General features: G+C 41.9%; 3 protein-coding genes and 1 long non-coding RNA gene across 15 annotated transcripts in view; 1 reads left to right on the top strand and 3 right to left on the bottom strand.

Moving 5' to 3' along the window:
- kdrl (kinase insert domain receptor like) overlaps positions 1-4,361 on the bottom strand; it is a 38,716-nt gene extending 34,355 nt beyond the window's left edge. Inside the window, exon 1 of the mRNA XM_047584890.1 lies at positions 3,783-4,361. Within this exon, the coding sequence (XP_047440846.1) occupies positions 3,783-3,846 (64 nt within the window). The 5' untranslated portion in view covers positions 3,847-4,361. The remainder of the gene's footprint in view (positions 1-3,782) is intronic.
- A 637-nt stretch (positions 4,362-4,998) lies between these two features.
- LOC125008488 lies at positions 4,999-7,427 on the bottom strand. Its single transcript, XR_007112896.1, has 3 exons — positions 6,903-7,427; positions 6,557-6,814; positions 4,999-5,126 (listed from the first exon to the last, which is right to left on the bottom strand). It is a non-coding gene; the product is annotated as an uncharacterized LOC125008488 (long non-coding RNA).
- A 3,278-nt stretch (positions 7,428-10,705) lies between these two features.
- Positions 10,706-24,454, top strand: tex11 (testis expressed 11). 2 transcript variants are annotated; one of them, XM_047585697.1, is made up of 29 exons: positions 10,706-10,805; positions 11,809-11,921; positions 12,176-12,260; positions 12,346-12,425; positions 12,508-12,588; positions 12,697-12,816; positions 13,049-13,129; positions 13,230-13,315; positions 13,388-13,445; positions 13,538-13,633; positions 13,722-13,803; positions 14,042-14,120; positions 14,197-14,348; positions 14,435-14,520; positions 14,757-14,894; positions 15,034-15,136; positions 15,239-15,363; positions 17,231-17,316; positions 17,650-17,703; positions 17,783-17,823; positions 17,935-18,012; positions 18,122-18,192; positions 18,657-18,770; positions 18,981-19,053; positions 19,217-19,366; positions 19,479-19,587; positions 19,685-19,805; positions 20,388-20,555; positions 20,797-24,454. In XM_047585697.1, exons 1-29 carry the CDS (start codon positions 10,778-10,780, stop codon positions 20,866-20,868), a joined length of 2,730 nt encoding a protein of 909 aa, XP_047441653.1. In that variant the 5' UTR covers positions 10,706-10,777; the 3' UTR covers positions 20,869-24,454. The 2 variants fall into 2 exon arrangements, with proteins under 2 accessions (XP_047441653.1, XP_047441652.1); XM_047585696.1 differs by having other exon boundaries at positions 12,508-12,816.
- The window catches only part of dlg3 (discs, large homolog 3 (Drosophila)), a 75,145-nt gene continuing 71,679 nt past the window's right edge, over positions 21,197-24,662 (bottom strand). For all 11 annotated transcript variants that reach the window (XM_047585700.1, XM_047585704.1, XM_047585706.1 and 8 more), the window contains one exon: positions 21,197-24,450. In XM_047585700.1, coding sequence (XP_047441656.1) covers positions 24,344-24,450 — 107 coding nt within the window. In that variant the 3' untranslated portion in view covers positions 21,197-24,343. The remainder of the gene's footprint in view (positions 24,451-24,662) is intronic.

Below are 24,662 nucleotides of genomic sequence, written 5' to 3'. Positions count from 1 at the left end.
TCACCACGAATCTAACTGATTACTGGCACGAGGCCAAGTCATCTAAGATTAGACCGGGATCAGATTTGCGTGTCCTGGTCCTCGCTTTGCATTAACTGAGTGGCACAAGGTATTTTCTTAGGAAAACATCTGTGGTAGGTTCTCTACAAATCGGGGGAAAATAAAATAAAAAATCTTACAGTGTTGGATTCGTGGATTACTCTAAGCTATTCAGAAATGTTTGCTCAAATATTTAGTCTGAAAGAACAGAATAGTTTTCAACAAGTCTAAAGGGTCGTGACTAATATGTTATGCTGTTTAGAATTTGAAAAGTGCACATTTAGGTGTGTTATGACATGGGGAGAAGATATTTTGAGCACAACTCCAACGGCACAATAAAAAAAAGCATGCAGTGGTTTTGTTATTTGTATTAATGTCAAATGTTATTTCATGCTGAATATTTCCAGACTGATCTTTCAAACAGTAACTACGGCACAGAGTTTTACAACAACTTTAGAAACGGTGGAGATGCAACAAATGGCTACAGAGACGGGTAACGAATGGACAACTGTAAAGACACACAGAGAAAATACGCGAGACAAAGACTCAAGCCGGCGTAACTGCTGGCGAGATACGACCAGCCTTGGTGGGTGGTGGAGGCCACTTGTTGTGCAATAAAAAAACGTTATTACTGTACAACATGACTGTACTGTCATTAAATTGAACAGGAAACCCCTAGTCCCTGCCCTTCAAGTGTGTGGCATAATGTGCGGAATTCCCGTCTCTTCTGCAGAGAGTACACTTCATGTCCTCGTACTTCCCGTCCCGTCATGAAACAACGTGACTGTCTTGAGATTCGGGGTGGGCCAGGGGGGGAGAAAACCTTTTTTTGGTATTGCAATGCCAAAACTAACAATACAGCCTGGCATCTAACCTTGCCACCGTTTCCCTTGAATTTCTGTGACAACAAAAGATATAGAGAGAGTGGAGTGCTTAACAAAAGCGTGCATGGTCACTCTTGGTGAGTCATCTTCTCTGTACCGTAACCACGGTGACAGGAAAGACACAGCAGTGGTTACTGAAGATATTCCTGCAACAGCTAAGGGATAATGTGTAACCTGATGAGTGCAGTAATAGTCTAATAATTTTTAACCAATTCAGTAAACCACACATAAAATTATCTTTCAGCGGTTAGAGTAATGCTATTATCACCATTTAATGAATCTTATCTACAATATCTAAGTTAAAGAATGACACCGTCTCACGTTGTTGGATTTGTGATTTTAGGTTTAGAGTTTCAAGGAAAACACTGAGACAAATTTACTACGCTGACCCAAAACTAAACTTCTGACAAGTATTTGGACCACCTGCCATAATAAGAGGAGTTCATAGCTGCCACTGCTCTCTGACTGTGTGCTACAGTCCATGTATCCTGCACTACTCTCCCACACTGGGCCCTTCTGAAAAACCTGCCTATTTGCCAACTGCAAGGTTAAGACAACAGTTACGGAGAGTGCCTTTTTTATTAGCCGTATATTAGCCTTTAGAGATTTGGAGGCAAAATGCCCCAGCCTCCTCTTAAACAAAAAAAAGCAAAATAAAGGAACATCTGGCCATGATGGGTGGCCATTCCAGGTTATATAAAGCTGAGTGGAGCCAACAGGCAGGAATCTCCTGCATGAGACGCCTAAATAGTAAACCCAGTGGACTCCTGTTCCATAATGTATGATTAAGACTGGTGGGCAGACAGAAGCTCCCTGAAATTGAAATCTCATGCAGGATTCAAAGAAAATATATTGCTGGCTCAGGGTGGATATACCTAGTATGAAACAGATGCCCCAATAATCCGATAAGAACAGCTACATAGCGCAATTTGTAATGTTGAATCTCTCCGTGTAAGGGAATGTCTTCTTCTGCTCTACTGGAAAGTCTTCAAATCCAGGTGAGGGTATGTGCGTCCGTAGACGTGTTTTTCTTAAGCCGCCTGCGTGGACCCACAGACCCACGGGCCCACTCCACTTGGCTGACCTCTCGTCATTCCCATTTTACAGTCCTTCTCATGTATCCAAGCAGGAAAGGAGAAATTACCCCGTACAAATTGCACACAACATCAGGCACGCCTGATAGAAAGTCTAGATTTTAGGTGCATAAATGATTGGTACAATGTGGTGAGGAGGACATCGACTCATCTCTTCATCAATACTTGTTTAAACAAGCCTTCCCCAGCATTAGAATGATAAATTAAATAGTCAGCACAACGCAAAATATAATTTTAGTTAACTACCTAGTGTACATGTCTAAGTTCACAGACTTTGCTGGTGTGCATTATATCAACCACAAAAAGACTGTCCCCTAATTCTGAGCAGTTATGCTTCATCTAAATTCATGTCAAAAGGTCCTTTGACCTCTGCTTTCATTCAGAATCTCTTCTTAGTCGTTTACTTAATCAGAGTAAGGATGTAATGAAACTGTATTATTTAAAGATCTCTAAAATATACCCTTGCAACATTAAGAGTTTAGGCCATAACTTTAATATCATGGCCTCACTGAAAGAAGATGAATGATCATTGAATGTTGATTTTGTTCAGTTACACCTCAGAATGAATAGAGACAACCTGAAGCCCATCAATAATTAATGACTCTACCAGTCAGAGGCTCTTTCCTCCTTGCCATTGTCTTGTGGATGAAGTTCGACATAACTGAGTATGATCACAAGGAGCCCCAGGAAGAATATCTTTGCTCAGGTAGCGTGTCACGTTTCCGTGACCTTTACTAGCCAGAACAATTCCAGGCTGCCTGTTATCCCTACATCCGCTTCCTCCTTGCGTCTTTCCCACGCTTTGTGTGTGGACAGTGAAGGAAATCTACTTAAAAACACCGTAGACAAAGCTTCATATGCTGAAAGTGTGTGTGTGCGTGTGTAGTGCACGAGGGGGTTGAATGTGAACAGCATTTCCTTTGTTTGGATGGGCTGTTTATTTGGAAATGGTGAGGAAGCCTTAGTGTGTATCTCAGTGGTGCACTCGACCTGGCGCAAGGTGGAGGAACATCCACGTTTTACGCTCTGTCTGTTTGACACTAAGACAATGAAGCTGATTGTACTGATGGAAAAACACACACACTCTCTTCCCTGAATGTTTAGTCCTGTTCCCTCACAGATAACAATTGCTGGAATAAACCTTTTTGTTTTTTCATAACACATAACAAAATTATTTGCAAAAAATAAGAACATCCAAGAAAATATTTCAATTAATTATAATAATAAATCATAAATAAAGTCAGTCTTATTGACTTATTAAATATTGTCTGTCCAATTACCAGTCCGAGACATTTTTGTATCAGCCCATTACAACGGGGTAAGACGGCCTCTAGCGGCGACAGTAAGGACTGCAGTCTGACTTAAATTATTGGCGCATAATTTTCTTAAAACGTACAAATATATTGTGTATTTTCCGCTGTCATATCTATAAAATTAAAATGAAAAAAAAAATCCGTTCTGTAAAGATTTGAATAAAAGCAATAAATAGAAAACAATAGCTCAATTAAATGCGTGTGGGGTACAATTAGGGGATACTGCTAATACCTACTATTAAGGGATTAAAATATTCCAGCTTTTACACGTCTCCCTCTGATAACTGACAACGTATTACAACAAGTCTGTAAAAGCAATACTTGCATTCATTCATTCATTCATTGAAAAGTATCAAACATAGAGCTGCGCGACGTCAAATATCTGTTCGTTCATTCGTAAAAGTCATTTGCTCGTAAATAACTTGTTTGCATCAGCATGAATGAACTCTTACCATATGTGAGTGACAAACAGCACGAGATGACAACGATCAGTTTGCAGCAGTCGGATGAGCCCATCCTGACAACTTCACCAAAATTCAAACCGTTGAGTTAGAAATGAAGTAAAACAGTCTCCGGTGGAGGCTTTTAATTCCGAAAAAAGGTTAAAAAAAATCTTCTTAAATCATGTAAATATAATCTAATCTTTAGATGATATAGTATTTATCAGCGCAATAGAAATCCACAGAATGTCCAGGTGCTCAGGGGAAAAGCAGCAGCGGTTCTCCGTATCCCATGGCGCGTTTCGCGGGGGAGCTCAGCGCAGCCTGGTAAGTCCACCTCCCGGTCCTGCAAATGAGGAGACGGATGTACCGCTGTATCCTCGGGGCAGGTGCAACAACAACAAATAAAAGTTAAACGAATCACTTTCAATGAGTGGTAAAGTCTGAAGTCTGAGCGAGTGGTATTTCGGTTCCAACCCAACCTCTGGAAGAGCTCTCAAAAACTATGATCAATCAGCTTTTGGTGCGCGCTTTGGACAGTTTCCCCTCCCTTTAGCCTCTGTGCAACACTTCGGAGTCCATGCGTGACACACGTTTTATGGACACACGGAGGAAGGACGCAACGTCACTTTGTTGGGAAGGATAAACTGTTCTCTTCTGGCCACTTAAGTGGAAGAGGAGGAGGAGGAGGGGGAGGAGGAGGAGGAGGAGGAGGAGGAGGAGGAGGAGGAGGAGGGCACTTGAGAACACAGAAAAATCTGGACACACTGTAAAATATTATAAGTGTTTGATGGATAATCACCAGAATAGAATTGTGCAATAATTATGCAACGCAAATGTGGTATAAAAGTTGCACAAGGAATTAACTTACATGTGTTTAATGAAATTCTAAAGCAGATAAGTGCACCACATTTAGTTATTCCCTTAACTGACCTTTGTATCTTTGACGAAATCAACATACTGCGCTGCTAAGGTTAAAGGTAGCAGAGGTTATCAGGAGGAAAAAACAATGAAATGCAAACAATCACTGTGATATCGGACTGAATCTCTCTGCCCAGAGCGAGCCTTTGCCTGATTTATTTTTAACCTGAGTAACAGGATGCGCTGCTTTTGATATCAATGTAAATAATCTTCTTTTGTCCAGTACCCTGCAGTGTGTGGATGTGCCGCAGACTGTTTTCTTTTATCACCACAACAATCACATTGATGTTGCCGGTCATAGTAGCAGGCACTGTAAATAAGAACATCCTGCCCTCACCTTTCCACCCACATCAGGACTCAGCAGCTGCCATTCTGGGGATCGGACCTGGGGTGGTCGTGCGTGCAGTAGAGTAGGGGAGGCTCCCTCGTCCATCCCTGCGAATTGTGGACAAAGCACATGATAGCATGCATGGGAAACCATTCAGAGCATACCAGTAGTGGGAGTCTTTTTCGGTTTCAGCACTGTCATAACTCAAGAATTCAGAGGCTTCCTACTATCAGTCTTTTAGTTCAGAGACCACAGCAGAGTTGAACTAACATGTTTCCTGTTAGTTCCCTGAAGGACATCTGTACATTTTTGATCGGTTAGATAAGGCATATAATTTTCTTATTCACAATTTATTCCAAAGAAGAGCATACCAAATGTGTTTGATTACTTTCAACATTACTGTTACAATCTGGTGTTGAAGCAACAGTTACTTCCTTTAGGGAAATACGTGACATAAGATTTCTTGAGAACATCGACCCATAAAATAGACAAGAAAAAGTTGGGTTTATTAAGAATCTACAAGGTCTATGAGTCCAACAGTGTTGGCGTCCTCAACATGGGACACATTCCCTTTGGGCTAAGAAGGCAACAGATAAGTCTCCCGATGAACAATTGCTGGAAGTTGCTTGCTGAGAGGGCTGGATTTAAAGTGATTTATTTTAAAAGCTTGGGTTCAAAACACACTGTGGGGGACAAACTCGCTCCACAGAGAGCATCCCGAAGTCTTCCTTTTGCCCTTCTTGGGTAAATGGACCGGTAGAAACGTCTTTTTTTCAGGGGAGTTGGGGGGTTTGACTGACTGCAGAAAAAAAACACTGCTCAAATCACAGTAGTCAGTCGAGGGTGGAAACGCTGTCACAGTCTCCAGACCCCATTCATACTGCAGCTTTGGAGTAAGGGTCTTGGTGGGATTTATAGTCCACAATATTACAATTTCTTGCATGATAACAGCAATAGAAATAGTCATGGACAGAAGTTTATATTAGTCTGAAAGCACTTTTGGAAACCAATCACCCATTGAGTGTGATGTGCCAGTACAAGCACAATGTACAAGATTTAGTCTCTCTGTAAAAGTGGAAAGAAAATACAAGTTGAGTGTTTTTCTTCTTTTATTTAAGTTATAGAAGCTATGTAACACTGTAATACTAAATAGTTTTTTTTAAAAAAAGGAATACATTTGGAAAGTTTTATTGTGACTTCTACTATTTTCTTTAGTTTAAAACAATATTGTATATTCATATTAAATATTTTTGATCCTCATTGTTGGATCAGGAGCAAAAATGAACAAATAACATATATTTCTGCCTTTTATAATCTGAAGTAGGTTTAATGCGACATTTACTACTCTGAGCAAAAACTCAAACACAACTTTGAGTACTACCCTTTAAACCAGTGGTTCTCAACTGGTCTGGCACTCGCAGGTTATTTATTCTGTTGTTACTGTTCCAGCCCACATGAGGTCGAATTGGGCTGACTGTGGCCACCAAACTAAAATGAGTTTGACTCCACTGCCTTAGCAGTCATTATAATAACTCACCCTGGTGTGTGCTGGAATACAGCAGTCCTCGCACAAGCAGATGGATGTTGTCACTGCTTCTGTGTGCTTATCCAAACAGTTTGTTGCTGCCTTAAAAGTGTCCCAGTCAGTGCAGTCCAAACATGGCCTTAATGTCTCCACAGCTTCACTGGTCCACATGTTAGATGTCCTAACAGCAGGTTTACAGAGTTTGAATTTCTGTCTGTATGCTGGAATCAGGTGGTTCATTCTCCCAGTGGCATCTTGTTCATGAAGAAACTATGAACAAATCAATAAATGAAATACAAATGAAAACTAATCTAATGTTGTCAGGCACATTTCAGTGCAATGAGAGATAGATTCACACCATTCAGGTTTATCCATGGAAACCTCCTTCCTCCTGTACGTACTAGCAGATTTCCCTGTGGATTGTAGCGGAGAAAAAGTAAATCAGTAGAAATAAAAAGGTACTTCAAGATTGCACCCACTGTAGGCTATGTGAGCAAATGCTCCAATCAACAGTACGTGGTATGAAGACATGTTGTGATGTTTTGTATTGACCTGTGGAGGCTGAGAGTCACTTTGTTTTGAGGAGAACTGATTAAAAAAGCAAAAAAACAAAGTGACTACTGTGTAAAAACACAGAGCCTCCGTCGGCCAACAGCCACCCACTCCTTTAGAAGACACAACAGGAAGAGCTGACACTCCACAGGGAGCCTATGGGGTCTCTTCCCCGGGGAACAGCTGACATGGTGTTGCTTCGGCCTGTGTCCAAGGCATCTGGTCAGCGGTGTTAAGACGTGCTTTGAGCTTCCATCTCAACGGTGCGGCTGCGGAGATCCGGGCTTCCCTCCTTCTTCATGGTCATTGGGTTCCCTTTGTCCTCTGAAGGAGAGAGGATGTTTAAGGTCATCACCAGAGAGCCTCTATTTAAAACCTTCGTTCTGGCTATGACATTACGTCATAATGACGTAAGGGGGTCTATATTTTTGCCGTGGCATTATGTCATCATGACGTCACTGCCGTTGAAATAGAGTAGTTCGTCAGGCAGTTTGACCCAGTTCGATCGTTTCCATAGCGACTACTTAATTTGATGACATTTAGACTCGACATATAAACACATAAAGACTTAGATCTGGACTTGAAAAGATATATTTAAAAAGAATGAAAAGTGCACTACTCAATTTGATCCACACCAATGAACGACGCAACCCACTTCCTCTCCTACCGCATTCTCTCTGCTCGTGGGCGCCCGCGTCTGAGCCACGGTTTCGGCAAACAAACTAAAAAATCGTTTTATAAAAATGATATCAAGGAGAATTTCTTACAAAAAACTATGACATGCTCGACATAAAACCAACTGCAATACGCAAAACATGCGGGTCGAAGACGGCAGCCCGGGACGCAACAACTTCCAACTTCGTTTGAAGTTGCACAACAACAACCAACACTGCACTGTGGGGGGGAAAGTTTCTTCAGTAGCAGTTTTTAGCAGTTTGGGAAGTCTGTATCAATTTGCTCACACGACAAACAGAAAACTTACTAAAATATAAATGATGACATCACTACAGCTAAACACCGCTCAGTTAACATACACGCTAACATACAGACACACAAGTTCATCAGTCAAATAACAGCAACATCTTTAACACGGTGTGGAGAGTATGTATTGACGTCACTTCCGCCCGACGCCACGCCCCCCTGAGTGACAAAAACACAGTGGACTGTATCAGTAAATACACCGACACTGGGGAAAAATGTGGATTAAATGATGAATTAAGGACAATTGGTTTCGTCAATGACCCATACGAACATGTATGGATCTGGAAAAGTGGACTAGTCTCAGTCAGTTTTTTGTTCGTTTCAGCTGTGATAAACATAGCTAAGTAAAAGATGCTAATGCTAAGAGTTTACTAAGAAGTAACTTTAGCCATTCAATACTGTAGCTTCCGACCAGACCTTAAAAGAATGAAGAGGAGTGATCGCAAATATTCAGTTTATTGTTTTATTGTTATTTATTGTTGAAGCTGAAATAGTGACTGTCGGCCATACCTATGCCAAAACAACAACATCGACAAACTTATGTGACAGGACTCCAGAACTTAAGAAGTAACTTAAGGTATGACTTTAAAAATACATTATAAATTAATACACAATAAATGTGAACGCCATGCTAAATCAGCATTAGCGAAATATAAGCATAAGGTATGATCTTCTTCTATGGTGTGAAACGGCGGGTATTACCCGCCACCTACTGTTAAGGAGTGTGAATCGATGGCACTGTTGATTTTATTAATTAATTAATTTTTTTCCAGTGGCAAGGGGAGGCGACCCACTGAAAGCACGCTTGAGACCCACGTTTGAGTCGCGTCTCACCACTTGAGAATCACTGCTTTAAACCATTAATAAGTGATTTGTATTTTTACACTTGCACTTGTAATAATAAAGATGTCAAAATGAATGTGACTACAAAACTATGCATATATCAACACACTTTTCTGTTATCACATTCTGTTTGCAAGTATAAGGGAAAACTAGCAGAATAAAGGATCATAAGAGTTCTCACCAAATTTAGATGATTGGTGTGTGCAACTGACGTGAAACAGGTGAACGAGTTTAAGTTAAAGGCATCTTTGTAATGTTATGGCAACAACAAGTTCAAGAGCTATTAGTTTCCAAAAGCAGTATTGTTCAAGTCATATATTATTTATCCCCACTGTGGGATAAATAATGGATTATTTTAAGTTCTTCCCTCCCAGAGATGGATAGAGGGTAGAGAAATTAACAAGTGAGCATTGCATGACATACGTGAATATAAGTTATTCTGAAGAGAGAAAAATATTTAGGCTCTTCGCTTCATATATTTATATTTAAATAAGTCAGTGCTTTTTATTAAATGACACATTTTTTCTTTTGCTGTGCTTCATGTCTATATAAAGCCAGTGCGTTCAAGCTCTTCAGAGACAAAAATGGATGGATTCACTCTGCAGAAATACAGACGAACCAACAGCTTGGAAGACAACCCAAGATCTGGGCATCCAAAGGTTTCTTCAGCAAGAAATGATCACATCCTTATCCACATGTGCAGGGAAAACCGCTGAATGACATCACAGGAGGTCCACCGGCAGTGGTCAAACCAAATTGGTGTCCAGTGTTCCACCTGCACTGTATGTGGTCAACTTTTAGATGATGGCTTAAGATCCTACAAGGCTGTCAAGAAGCCCCTGATCAATGAGAGACAGAGGGTAGCCCGACGTCGTTTGGCTCAAGCACACAAGACCTGGACAGTGGAGATTCTGTGGTCAGATGAGTCCAATTTCCAGCTTTATCTTCCTCCTGCTAATGTGAGGGTACAGAAGACCAGGAGAAGCATTATCTTCAGCATGTACAGTACATACTGTCAAAAATGGTGAAGGCACTATCATGATTTGGGGGTGCATGAGTGCTGCTGGTGTTGGTCATCTCACTGTCTGTGATGGCACATGAACTCTGCTAAATATTGTGCCATTCTCCAAACCTACATGCTTCTGCACGTGCTCCATTCCGTCAAGGTCCAAACTGGATGTTTCAACAAGATAACGCCCTTTGCCACACATCCAGGTCCAGTAGAACTTGGCTGCAGATCTTAAGAGTGGCCAGCTCAATCCCCGGACATGAGCCCCATTGAAAATCTGTGGTGGATTATCAAAAGGCCTGTTTCGAAGTGCAAACCAAAGAATTGAGAAGAATTAAAAGTAGTGATTCAAGAAAAATGGGACAAGATTACCCCTCAACAGTGTGAAAGGCTCACGGAGAACATGTTAGACAGGATTAGAGCTCTACTGCTGCTAATGATAGGACAAATAAATATTAATTTGATGATGTGATGGTTTATTTTTTGTTCAGTTCTGAACACATTCTGTTATTTGTTGACTTTGATACCGACAGTGTTGAGAAATGACATAATGAAACTGTCAAGAATTTAGTTTTGTTAGTTTTTCTTGTAAACAATAAACAAAATAAATGTAATTTGTATTTGTTTGTGTCTGTCTAATGCAGCCACATCTTTTGAAACACAAACATTTTCCACAGTGTTTTTAAACCGGCAAATTAAGACGCAGAAAGAGGTTTCTGCATCTTTATTGGTAGTTGTTTTTTGTTTCGCGGGTATAAAGTTACAGCTGTCAATCACAGGGTTCCAGTATGACGAGGAGCTAGCACAGTAGCCTAGCATAAGATATTTCATTTGGTGAAACTTAAAACATGGAGCAGTTTGTTTCAACTGTGAAATGTGAGTAACTGCCTGGTTCATATTATGTAACGAACTATCATTTGCTAAAGAAATATTTATATATGACGTTTTTTTTTGTATCTATAACCCGCAGTAGTAACTTTATTTTTATTTTTTAGCGTTAGCCACCTAGCTAACTCAAACATGCTACTGCCGTACTTCGTTTAGCAAACTAGCTAGGTTAACTTGAATGTATGCTAACCCCAGCCTTTTAAAGATAACCAGAAAACCAGTCATGTTTGAAAACACTCACCGCTGGTCCTAACTCCTCCAATAACCTGTGTCGGCAACTCCATAAATAAAACTTTAACTAATTTTCACAGTTAGCTGGTGCTGCCATTAGAACAAATAGGGCAGAATTGTTAACAGGTTAATTTTTTTTTTATTATTCTTCCGTATGATTAGCAAAGGTATTTGGAGTCTGTATCAATTCAAGACCTACGTTCAAAGAATGCAGGGTAAACACAACATGCATTACTTTATTATTAATGTAACCGACATTATTATTGCGAGCTGACTGCCGTTTTGACACCATTACCTATGTAGTTAATGTAGTTAATTTTTCTTAATTTCACATTGTTTAGTGCCTTGGGATGTGTGAGAGTTCAATAGAAAAATACATTTCTAAAATGATTTTAAAACAGGAATGCATTAGTAGGGAATCCGAAATAAAAACATCTGAATGTTTTCCTATTCACTGGGGCTTCACCAAAACTTGATCACTGCTTCTCGTCTCTGAAAGAAATATATATATATATTTCAGTTCCGTTTGATTATTTGATGCATTCAGAAACTAGAGATGGACTGTTATTTTTCTCTGCTTGTCTTCCGTAAAGACATACTGAAAAAAGTTTGCCGAAGTGAAGTTTGCTGTCAGTGTACTAGTCAAAATGATGTGTTGTTATATCTGTTATTTTGTGTAAGCTGTCACTTGCGGAGACGATGTGCCTGTTGCTGCCTTGTTTGTGTCTTGTCAGTGCGGTTTATCTGCTTTTGTTCACAGGTCTCACAGACAACCTGCTGCAGAGACAGATTACAGACTATGATGAGGTGATAGAGAAGCTCTTTTTTGAAGTGTCTGGTCTGGAGGCTTTTCCAAAAATACCAGATCCACAGGTAGATAATACTGTATACACATAGACTTGTTTTTATTGTCATTCGGTAATAAACATCACAGATGCTGTCACGGAACAAAATATCGATGTGTTAATAATAACAGAATAAAAACACTGAATAAGAACACACACACTCACAATCACACAACCTGGGTTCTTATTTTGTACACATGGGTGATCAGAGTTTTACTTTTGTTTTGTTTATCTGTGTCATATTATTTCAAGTTGCATGTGTTTTTCTTACTCGTATCACAGCTTGAGGAGTGTGCCATCCAGCTGTGGAACTGGGCGGTTACTAAGAATGTGGGCGCTTCTCTAAGTAAAAATCAGAAAGCCAAAGGTACACTTTGACATAATGTTGACACAATGCTGGGGGGGTAAAAACAGGGGTAGGCATGGTCGTGACATTTTCATCATCGTCACAGTGCGTCACATTGCATGCAGTCTGTTATACCGCTGTGAGCCCGAGTATCCAACAGAGGGCATTGTTCGCAAGCAGATCTTGGTGAGAAAAAGCTGCAGCCACACTCTGATTGCTCAACATTTCACCAGGACAAGCCATGTTTGTCAGTGTTTAATGTTTACAGATGGCCAGCAAAGCAGGAAGAACCTGGCTAGACTGCAAAAATACCCAGATGGCAGATCATTTCTTAAAGCTCGCTGTCAAGGTGAAGAAAAACGAACACTCAAAACGAGGGAGAGATTCCATCTATTTAAGCTTAGAGCAAGCAGAAATATGTTGCCTTCACAAATTACTCAACATACAACATCCTCAGAGTCTGGAAAACCTCTACAGCCAACTAACGTCCAGAGGCGACGCCGCACCTGACATCACTTCGGCCAAGGCGGATGTGGAGAAGGACCTACTTCGAATTCTGTCATACCAGGCAGAATCGGTGAGCTGTGGCGCATGTGATGTTCAACACCTTCAATGTGAATATTTGTTCTTGTGATATTTGGCAGCTTAGGAAGTGATATTCTGACAGACTCGCAGTGTGAAGTGTGAGACAGCTAAAATGTGAACTGAGAAACAATGAGAGGGGGGAAATTTCTAATGGCTAATAGGAGCGTTACATTGTATGCTGACATATAAGAGGAAGCACCGTTCTGTTCTGTTCTTCTTTACAGGCCATTAGTCAAGGGAATAACCAAGAAGCTGTTGTCAACATGCAGCGTTGTAAAGACATGTTGCTGCGCCTCCCAAAAGATGTAAAATGATCTGTTGTAACTTTTGAGGTTTTGCATTTGTAGTGCATATTGTTACTGGAAGTAACAGGATGTTAACTGTGGATATACTTTCTCAATACAGACTGCGTACCTGTCCCTCATGTGTTACAACTTTGGAGTTGACACTTACAATCTGGGAAAGTTTGAAGACAGTGCGTTTTGGTTGAGGTAAATATAATGTTACATAATGTAAATACAGTGAAAAAAAGAAAAGTGGGAATAGTTGTTCTTCTTTTCTAGCCAAAGCTACGACATTGGGAAAATGAATGTGAAATATGCCGCTGGACCAGAAGTCCAGGTGAGACAGTGCTGCGCAGAGTTTAGTGAAAGCAATGGCTATAATTTTAAAGTCAAAGTAATAATTTTCATTTTAATTTTGCTTCATAATAGGCCAAGGTTTTGCGGCTCCTCGCCACAGTTTATTTAGAGTGGAACTGCCAGATGTTCCAGGAGAAGGCTCTTAATGCTGTCAGCTTAGCCAACAAGGTGATCCGATTCCTCGAGCTGGAATTCAAGATGTGCATTTTTAACCATGAACTTGCTTTGTACCGAACTGTGTTGTGGAATTTGACAGGAATGTGCCAGCGCATCTGGACTGTACTTAAAGATCAGAATACTCCTGAGATGCGGGGCCTCAGACAATCATATCAGAGCAGGTTAGTTAATTCCAGGCCGCCATGAATTATTAATTCAGAATTTGATTAACACTGGGAGCAGTGGGATGTAATTGGCTGAAAAGTTGGGGATGTAACAATAAAATGCTGGTAGTTTTTATTCTGAAACCACTGGGAGGTGATTAATCCAGATGATTTAACATCTCAGACCAGGTTTTCCCATTGAGCTGCTCAAAGTCAAACAGTGAGATATTTTTTTTAATGAAAAATATATTTCCAGGACTTAATGAGATGCTGGAATCAGAGGTTTCTCTTGATGTATGTCTGAGCGCAGTGAAACTACTCATGTCTGAAGACAGGTAAGCGAACATGTGCTTATAGACACGGGCAGACATGCTCCATCTAACTGCATAATATATGTTTTGACTTTTCCAGAGAAGTGCTGGCATTTGAGTATTTGAAACGCGTGTGTCAGCACTTCGAGTCGTCTCCTGACCTGGGAACTGCTCTCGTCTTGCACATTGAGCTGCTGCTGCAGAGGGGCAAGGAGCTGCTGGGAAAACAGAAGATAGAGGATATCATCACCGGTAGTTTCGCCTCCTCGGTTCAAAATTTCGATACGAATAATACTAATGAAACATTTCATAGTAACAATTTGTTTTTGCCCACACAGGCCACTATGCAGGTAAACAGCTGTCTCCACAAGCCCTTACAAGTCTACATGTCATTCTGTGGGACAAAGCATCCAAGCACTTTGAGGTGTGCTAAACATAGCCTTTGTTATGCTTAATTCATGACATATTTCATAATGCATTAACACTTATCAGCATGTTCGCTCGGTGATCGGTTCTGTTGCCTCAGCGAGATGGAAGGTTTTTTTCAGTTGTCTGTGTTGGTTTTGACTGGTAAACAGCGCCCCTAAACAGTGTAGTCAGTGTAGTGCAATTTCCTCATGGTTGAATAAAGTTGTACTTAATTTGAATTTTTCTTTCCAGGCGAAAACCTACTCTGAGGCTCTTCAGTGGTATAACTACTCCCTGAGCTTCTTTAAAGCAGGCCAAACGGAGCCCAACTTAGCCAAACTGCAAAGGAACAGAGCTTCCTGTTTCCTGCAGCTGAAGCAACTGGAAAGGGTAGGACACACTGACACAACAGCAACAGCAATGAAAATGAAATGTCAAGGGGTTGCTGTATCATCCGTCACAAAGGTAAGTGCTCCCGCCGTTTTGTTTATCCGTGTGAATCGTGTTTGCATGAACCTGATGTTTTCAGGCCAAAGAAGCAATTAAAGAAGCAGAGAGATGTGATCCTGACAGCATCTTCACTCAGTTCAGTGTGTATAAGATCGCTGTTAGAGAGAACGATGTGAAAAAAGGTAACTACAACAAGACGGATACATTAAATGCGTGCGTGGTTCCAATGTGGCAGTTTCATTACGGCTTCATTTCATTACATTTCCTTTGCTTATTTGTAACAGCTGCAGATGCAGTGAATGCAATGGGACTCCTGTCCAAGAGTCCTATAGCCAGTGAGGACAGACTGCTTGTATCTGAGACTGCAGCATCCAATCTCCTCAGTTTGGCCGCTCAGATTGCTTTGGAGGTAGAACTCATCATAAGGGTCATTGCTCGTTCATTGCTTGTGCACCAGTCATAAAGTTTGGGAATTTCTGATAGAATTATTATCACATTTTCTAGCCCGGTGGCATTATTATGATTTTCATGGAGGCTCGTGCAGTGTAGGCAGAGACCGAGCTGAACGCGGTCTGCAGTGTGAGTGGGAAGCTGATGAAGGATCATATCCTTGTCACTGAATGCCTACTGTGCAGGAGGGAGGGAGTTCTTAGAAGATTAGCAGAATAGCAGACGTTGGGGCATGTCACACCTTTCCAAGAAATGCCCCTCATTGTTGGGTAAAAGGAATTAGCTCCAGTTAGAGTACAGGCTGCAGACCATGCTACAGCATGCCACCTGCACAAGCCTATCGCACATGGATATAAATGTGAGTACAGGCATGTTGAAGTTTAGCTTTTATTGGTTACATGACGCAGTTCATGTGATTGTTTAATATATATAAACAAGTGCTGTCACAATTCAAGTGAATAACACTGATTATCTGATTATCATGGCACCTGTTAGTGGGTGGAATATATTGGGCTGCAACCGTACATCATGTCCTCAAAGTTGATGTTAGAAGCAGGAAAAATGGGCAACTTTCAATTGGGTCAGAGCATCTCCAAAACTGCAGCTCTCCTGGGGTGTTCGCAATCTGTAGCGGTCAGTAACTATCAAATCAGTCCCAGGAAGGAGAAGCGGTGAACACTCATGGGCAGCCAAGGCTCACTTGTGCACCGAGGGATCAGAGGCTGACGTGTGGTTCAGTCCAACAGATGAGGAACTATTGCTCCAATTGCTGAATATTATTTTGCAGATGGCCTCGCAAAACATGTTGTTGGGTTGTACTTGGTCTACGACAGGGGTCGTCAACGTTTTTCAGGTCAAGGACCCCCAAACTGAACGCGAGACTAAGTAGGGACGCCTACCAACTATATGTGTTTTATATTGAACTTGGCCTAGTGCTACGCATAAATATAATAATTATTATCATTTTGCATTCAGTATTAATGTGCAACAATAGGGTGGCCATGCAACTGCCATAAACATACATACCTTTACCTTTAAACGTAGCTAAATGTTGCAGGGACAGTGAATCACCAAAACATTTTGACCTCAGTTCGCTGATGGGAGTTAACTGCACTGTCAGCTTCTCTTCTGCTAATGTTGCAGCGTGCGTCTGGGTTTTCACCTGGGGACTGAACAGGCTCTTGGCCAATTGCGGGGAAACCTGACAGAGTCAGCGTGTAACATGCGGCCTCGTGATTGGCTCAGCAGTGATGGGGGCGGGGCCTACTGTCTGCAGGAGGCTTGACGGGTCTAGTGTGGCGCTCTGTGTGAAATGATGTGCTGTAGAGACAGCTCCTGTATCGCTGAGGGAGTGTAGTGGTGACTGAAAGATAATGTGTTCTGCCTCCTTTTATGCCTTTACTAAAATATGTTGGATTCATGTTAATGTGTATTTAAAGAAATTTAAATTGTGTGGGAAAATTGTGGGGGGTAATTAAAAAAAAAAAATGAAAAACGTCTAATTAACCAAAGATTTTGCAACCCCCTTGCTCCACCTAGATAGTGGTTCTTGTCAAGGTAGCATCCACATAAATACCATGTCCCAGGTTTCAGAGGAGAGCATTACATCATAATCAGATCATCAGTGTTACTCACTTCACCACTTGGTGGTTTTAATGTTGTGGCTGATCAGTGTGTATCGTTTCCTGAGCCACTATCATCAAACGTAATGCACAGCAACCAGTTATTAGCAAAGCTTTCCTTTAGTGTACTGTGTGATTGTAATGATGGTGGCTGGTGGGTGGTGGTAATAATGATGATGAGGTTGTTTTTCCCTCCTGTGACAGAATGAACAGCAGGAAACTGCCGTGACGGCGCTGGAGAGTTTATGTGAAAACTCCAAAGATGAAGCTCAGGTTCTGACTGCTCTGAGGTCTGTGAGAGCACAACTTAAATATACAAATGAAAGATGTATAGTCGGCAAACATATAAAGTGCGAGTGGTGAGGCAGGAAAAGACAATAACTGCAGTTTTTATATTGTGATTTGTTGTGTTGCGATGGGACACAGTGGCAGTATTTCACACATGAAGTGGGTGCATTTAGTAGAGGTGGCTCACAGATTGTAGTGAGTCTGTTCCATACACCTCTATGATCCACTGACCTATATTCCCTTACTTCTCCACCGAAAGTGTGTTTCTGTATTAAACAGTTAGTAGGTGAAAGAAAGGAGGTCAGCACCGGTTTTCTTCATTCATATTTCTGTAGGTGTTTGGTTCGACTCGTGCTCTCTACAGTAGAAAAAACGAGTGAAGAGATGAGGTGAGGGAAAGACAAAGTAGCAAATATGTGTACGTAGCGTATATATAGCACATACATTTACGACATTCACTCCACGCAGGAACGAGAATCTGGATGCCCTGCTGCCATATCTAAAAATGGGTGAGTACATATGCAACACACAGACTAAATTGCATCTTGGGAATTAGTGTCTCACTACAGTGTCTGCTGTGCGTCATAGCCCCTCAAATGTTTTGTTTGCCATCGCTGCAGCTCTGCAGACAGTTTCACACCAGTCTCACATGACTGCTGAGCAACGCACAGAGGAAGCCAACTGGTTCAGAAAGATCGGTACTAAATAAGACTCTTTCATTCCCTGTCGCTTCAATCTGACATAGCGTGCTATCACTTAAAACCTCGCAGCACCTTCATTTTGTCCGTGTGCGTGTGTTTGTTGCAGCTTGGAACTCGGCTCTGCAGTGCGAGAGCAGCCCTGACAGAATGAGGGATTTCTTTGTTCTCTCTTACCAGGCAAGTCGCCTTATTAGCCGTGTCGGGCGAATTAATCAATATCTGTTGTGCGTGGGTGTAGATCAGGAACACTTGAACAGGGATTAAACATTGGTTTAGAAAGAGTAACATCAATTTACAGTCACAGTGATAGTTAACTCGGACTTTCTGGCTTTTCATTTAGAATAAATCCTTCCTGGCCTTACATTTATCTGAGTACATTTAACCTACATTTCTCTGTGTGATATAAACTGGATACATACCTGATCTAAGAAAATCTAAGTAAAACAAACCTAAGACACTTCTACAACTGGATCTTGTTTTATATAAACTGGTATGAATAATGTTATAACTGTAGCCATGAAAAATAGTTATTCAATTGACCAACTCCACTTTGGTTTAATACTGTACTTTAGAAATACCACTTGAGTGCCTTATTTAATTGGCGTACATGTGTGTGTACATCTTCGTGGACCCTTACATAGCTCTCTCAGCTGTGCCCCCCTGATCGCACGCTGCTCATGGGCCAGAAGACTTGTCTGCTAATGGCTGCCGCTGCCTCTCTGGAGCTCTGCAGGACGTCTCCTCACTCAGACCAGGTGTGCCACCCACTGCCCACATCCTACATTTAGCACACTCTCCATCCACATGGATGGAAATTTACCAAGACCAGCGGAGAGGAGGTGACTAACAGCGTTATCGGTGCTGGCGTAGGTGTTTAATTTTAATCCCCTCGTCTTTGAAGAGGAGCTGGACACTAGAGGGCGACGGTGAAACCAGAATGTTTGTGCTGTGTGCTTGGTTCACAGACTGAGGAGCTCACCGGGGCCCTGGAGCACGTTCAGATCTGTTGGGAGATTTGGAAAACCTTGAAAGCATCAGGTACCTTAAGCAGCTACCCAAATACCAGCCGTGTTTATTTTGTTTACACGTATAAAAATAGTTAAAAGTGAAGTAAATACAGACGAGTTATAAAGAAGGTCTATTTTTAGGTCATTCATGAGTCAAAGCTGAGCTAATCTGTATTCTCAACATGTATTTACAGGAAGCTTCCCAATGGACCCCACAGACACACTGCTGCTGCTGTATGAGTTTGAAGCTCGTGCTAAGCTGAACGATCCCAAGGTTGCGACGGTGCTGGAATCGGTCCTGGAGCTGGAAAATGTGGAAACCAAAGTGCTAGAGACCATCGCAGGTGAGAAAACCCCCTGAATGTATTGTTAACCTCACCTCAGATGACACGTGTGAACGAACAAGCATTTTAATGTTTGTAGAGTTTGCTAGTATTGATGATATGCTTCACGTAGCTTTAGCCATGGAGCCTCCAGCCCACTTCCCTCTCCTGTGTAAGAAGGCTCTGAGGGTCGCCCTCTCTCTGCACAAGAAACAACCACAAGCTGACCTGGCCCGCTGCAGGTACACCCCCCACCACTCTGACACTTCATTAACCCTCCTTTCCCTTAGACTTGCTAGTTTCTTAATTGTGTGGCTGCTTTCTTTGTCCCCCCGTTAGCAAGTGTCTTCACAGCCTGATCAAGCTGTCCCTCCCAAGCGGCGTGACCGAGGTGGAGGCCCATGTGCTCGTGGAGGTGTGGGACTACTATGAGGAGGCCCTGTCCATCATCGCAGCCGCAGTGAGTCAGCACCAATCACACAGAGACATCCCTCGGCTCCCACCTCCCGTTCCCTCCAACCGAACGGCTCCCTGCTATATAATTAACCCCCTCTCCTCCACTTCATGCCTGCCTGCTGTTCTAGAAGCCTCTTTTTATCAATGGGCTTTCAGCCGTACTTCAATTAGCAGATGCTTCCATTCACCACCCCTTCCTGCCAATTTGAATGTTAATGCGCTGTACAAGTCATCACACTGCCGGTGAGCTGCAGCTCTGAAAGAGACATGAAATTATTGAGGCATTACGCTGCTTTAGAGGCAGCACATATTTCCCCTTTCATATCGAGTTATTACTCGAAAGCTGTGGAATTCTTTGGATCAAAGTGAAGGGACGAGATTAAAGTGTTGGGGGATATGAATGAAACGTTTAAAATGAGTTTGTTCACGGTTGGTTTTAGTAAAGGTTAACATACAAACGGACAGAATTTGATGGAAGTTTACTTGCTACTCGCTGCCTCAACCCTCTGTGAACGATTTTCAAGTGAGTCACCCAGGTGGCCTCTGTTAAAAGGCCTTTTGAAGATCTTCCTGCTCTCCTCTGTAGCCGGACGACTTCCCAGAGATGGAGACCCTGTGGCTGCTGACTCAAGCTTGGAACACGGGCATAAAGTTGTACAGCTTGGCTCAGTACCCCGAAGCGGAGAAGTGGTGCGGCCTTGCCATGAGCTTCGTCCACCACCTGGGAACTCTGCAGGAGAGCTATGAGACACAGGTAGAATAAAAAGACCGGGGTGGAAGCAGCGCGAGCTGAGCTTGAAACATGCTGCCAGACAAAGGCTCTGTCCCAGGGAACATTTGTCTTTGCAGATAGTGTAAAACATTCAATTTCCTTACAAAACACATTTTGAATATTTAATATTTTGGTTAACAATAGGTATGCACTGGTAGAAACAAAACAATCCAAAGTAATACTAGAAGTCTAAGATGCAAAGTTGCGTGTCGTGTACCCACAGATGTCTGGTCTCTACACGGAAATCCTGGACCGACTGGACAAAGCAAAGAAAAAGCTCCTCATGGAAGAATAGACAAACTGGACCGTTAGTAGCTGTTGTCAGCCTGGTGTTATACTCCTGAAGGTATATTTAAATGGCTTAGTTCAAGCTGATGTTCTTAATGTTACAAACAAAATGTTCATCAGATTTACTGCTTCCACTATGTATGTGGGACCCCAGTAGACGGCCACGTTCGTTACAATATCGATTTGACATTTGTTCCATTCCCCCCTTTGTCACTACTTGTCAATAAAAGCTGAAAGGCCAAGAAATAATCCAATTTCTATATTTGCAATAATTCAATTATTTCCAAAGCCAACGAGTGGCTCAAAGCAGAATAACAAGCACATCGAAATCATAACTGAGTCACATATTTTATTTTCAAACAAATAAACTCTTGTCAAGTCCCAAAATAAAACCCAAACAAAAGTTGCAGGACTGTGTTCCCTCATGACTAGGACAGGGAAGACCATGAGGCCAAGTGTCCTGATAGGCTGTACCACCTGCAGTGACAGGAAGGAAACTACTGTACAATCAAAGGGTTCATGTTTGCAAGCACTTACTGCACAGATGTGCTATAACATAAACATATCATCACCCCAAAGTACAAACAAGAACCCTGACCCCCCCCACACCCCCCCAACCCAACCCAACCCAACCCAAAAAATAAAAGCATATATGTCGTCATTTCTCTCATCAGAACAAAGACCCTCATCAATTATACACACACGGAGGCATTCAGGTTCCATCTCGTTACCACAACCTCAATGGAAAGAGTAAAATGAAATCAAGTTCTTTGGGCTTTGACATGGCTGACTGAGGTATGAATACCACACACATTGTTAACAGTCAGCTGTATTTCAACTAAACACCAGAGAGGACCAATTCTAAACCTCTAATAATGTATTGATCAATGCTCCTGGTTTTTGTGATATTGTGTAGGTTTCTGCCTGCATCATTTTATTTTACAATATATACTTTTTTTTTTTTTTTAAATCTATACACCCAGACACGTTCCACAAGAAATCACATGTAGACAGGCCCTACTCGAGGGAACCGAATCCCCCAACTGACTAGTTAAGTGTTCCAATAGGCATTTGAAGAGAAATACCAACAATACAGCACATTTGTATGGAAATTATTTCTCGAAGAGTAGCTCAAACTTTACTTACCTGACATTTGTGGTCTATAAAACATGTTTGTCCCAGTTTTGATTCACACATGCATGAAGCACAGGTGAGGGGGATTCTGCTGGGGGCTTATTTACATTGTACAGCTACCACACCCTTTGAAACAGTCTGCAAGCAGTTTATAAATGGCTCTGTTCCCTTCGGTTATTCCCTGAACTCTGGTTTTGACACAGGTAATGACAGCTGGTTTAGCAGTGGTGCCTGGCAGGTGGGCACACCTGTTCAGAAAATGCCTGCAGGTACAGGTGCTCTGTGGGTGGGAGAGAGCAAGGGACCCCAGAGGTCTAGGTTAACACTTGTTGTTGGGTCTGGCTCTCTGAGAAGAAAAAGAAAATCCCTTTGCACTCTTTCAAAAAGAAAAAAAAAAAAAAGAAGAAAAAGCTGAGGAAGGAAGGAAGAAAGAAAGAACGTTGGCAGGATCGGGGGCCACGGCGCTCCTCCTTCAGACTCTTGACATGCACACATTCACATACAGCGCCACGGTCTGCACGGGAGGGCGGAGCAGGTCTGTTCAGTCCTGGTGATGCCGTAACAGCCTCGAACGAGCTCTCGGCCTCGCGGAAAAAAGAGAAGACTTATAGTACGACCTGATCAACACGGTCCAGATGAAATCGCCTGCAATTAGACGACCGTACCTCGAGTACGCGTTTGTTCACATTTGGCTGCTATGAACTCTGTGTCATCGCCCAAACTCGGCCTTTCAGTCACAGGGGACGTGGTATCTGTACGTTAAGATTCCTGAGCTGGCCTAGCTCACCCCAGACACGCTAAGAGCTCAACACAGTGGTTCAGCACCTGCCGACAACAGATTCACTAAGAATTCATACGTTATAGATACACAAAGCATGTGAGGTTTCACTCAAACCCAACTTTAGTGTTGTATTTGGTAGGGGGACATGGGGACAATCCAAAACAGGTTATGTTGACTCTTTAATCGTAAGGACATCCAATACAATTATTGTCTTGTTCTACCCGTTTTAAGGCCGCCGTCATGGCGGCAGATAGGACAGTACCATGTGACCAATCAGAAGAGAATCCTCTGGGAAGGCAGAGAGTGTAATAGGGTGGTCTGCTGCTCAACATGAGTTAGGAGGCTCTGGCTGTCCAAACTGTAGTCCAATGGCCAAATTATCCTTTAGTTACTCAGGAAAAAGGTTGAAGCACGGGGGAGAAAAGGCGCCCACAGCGGCCAAGACTTTTTTTTTTTTTTTTTTTCTTAAATCTATTGCACTCAAGTCAGGCCTCCCGACAGTTGGAGGACACAAAAAAGTAAGGAAAGAAGTTTCCTCTCAATTGTGTGCAGCCTCCCTCACAGACAACAGGTAGTCACAAAACAGAATTTGTATTTGATGTAAGGCAGTTTGGTGTTTTGCAGAGAGCCCAGTTACACTTCTCTACCCCCGTCCTTTACACAGAGCAGCTAAAAACCACGAGCAAAAAATCCCACAAGAAAGGAAGAAAAAAAACAAACTAAACCAAAGAACAAAAATGAATTCTAACAGCCCTCCAAATTGACAATTCTAGTGAAGTGTAAAATGTGTAGTTTTTAATATGTAGTAAAATCTCAGTAGGATTTTATCATTTATCTTGTGATTTCATAATATAAATGTAGAGATTCACAACGCATTTCTTCCTCTCGATCTGCCTCCCAAGATGTCTTTATCGGCTGCAGCACAGACAACTGGCAGACGACCAAACAGCAAGCTGGTTTGTGATAAATAGATCACCAGTTTGTAGGCTCCTCCACTAATTTCCTCAGTCATTATAAACAAGAGAGATGACTCCTTGAACAGTACCATCAGCAGGGCTCGATTTTATCCAGTCTTTTTAGAAAAAAGAAAAACAAATCTCAATTGGTCTTCAACTTCTCATCTTGCGCGTCTTTTTAAATGTGATTTGATGAACATTTACAAAGTGTTCCAACTTGGTATGATTTGTCTCTGTTCCCCTGCAACTTCTTTTTGAATCCCAACTCCTCTCTCCTGATTTCTGTAAAACATTCTGATCTTCAGTCAGTCCCAGTACACAAAAAGGATTTATTCCTTTTTCCCTTTTGTTTTCATTTGACAAATTCCTTTGGAATGACATTTCCAGTCTTGAATGGATTTGTTGAGAAACTCATGCAGGGGTGTGCACAGTCACAGTAATGGTGATAAGACTTCTTTTTCATTTAGAGAGTAACATAATGATGACACTAAAACTTGATATGAAACATATCTGCAAAAAGGAGGTGAGGAGGGGGAATTTTTGGGCTTAGGTGGGGTCTCTGGGAGGCAGGTGGGGAGCTCTGCGTGGATGCAGAGGGGACGGCAGGGAGCTCAGAGCTTCTCTGAGGAGGGGATCCAGATGTAGGGTCCGGACTGCTCCTCGATGATTAGCTTGATTTTGTTGTAGATCTCCTCTAGTGAGTCACCCTGTACGATAGCTGTAGGCAAACACAGGCAGACGTGTAAGTGGGCCGCATCACAACTGGAGCTGAAACAATGGGGGTGACTAATCAATATGTCGACAGGCGAAAATAAATAAATAACCCGACACTTCTTTTGATTCATTATTTAAATGTGCCTCTTGATTAAATGCCAAACAGTTGCTTTTCAAATTAAACAAATTTCCACAATTGTGTCATTTTATTATTTG

Source organism: Mugil cephalus, chromosome 5 (genome assembly GCF_022458985.1).
Source record: "Mugil cephalus isolate CIBA_MC_2020 chromosome 5, CIBA_Mcephalus_1.1, whole genome shotgun sequence".
Taxonomy (NCBI): Eukaryota; Metazoa; Chordata; class Actinopteri; order Mugiliformes; family Mugilidae; genus Mugil; species Mugil cephalus.
The sequence above is the reverse complement of the archived record's forward strand: the minus strand, read 5'-3'. Positions and strand labels throughout refer to the sequence as shown.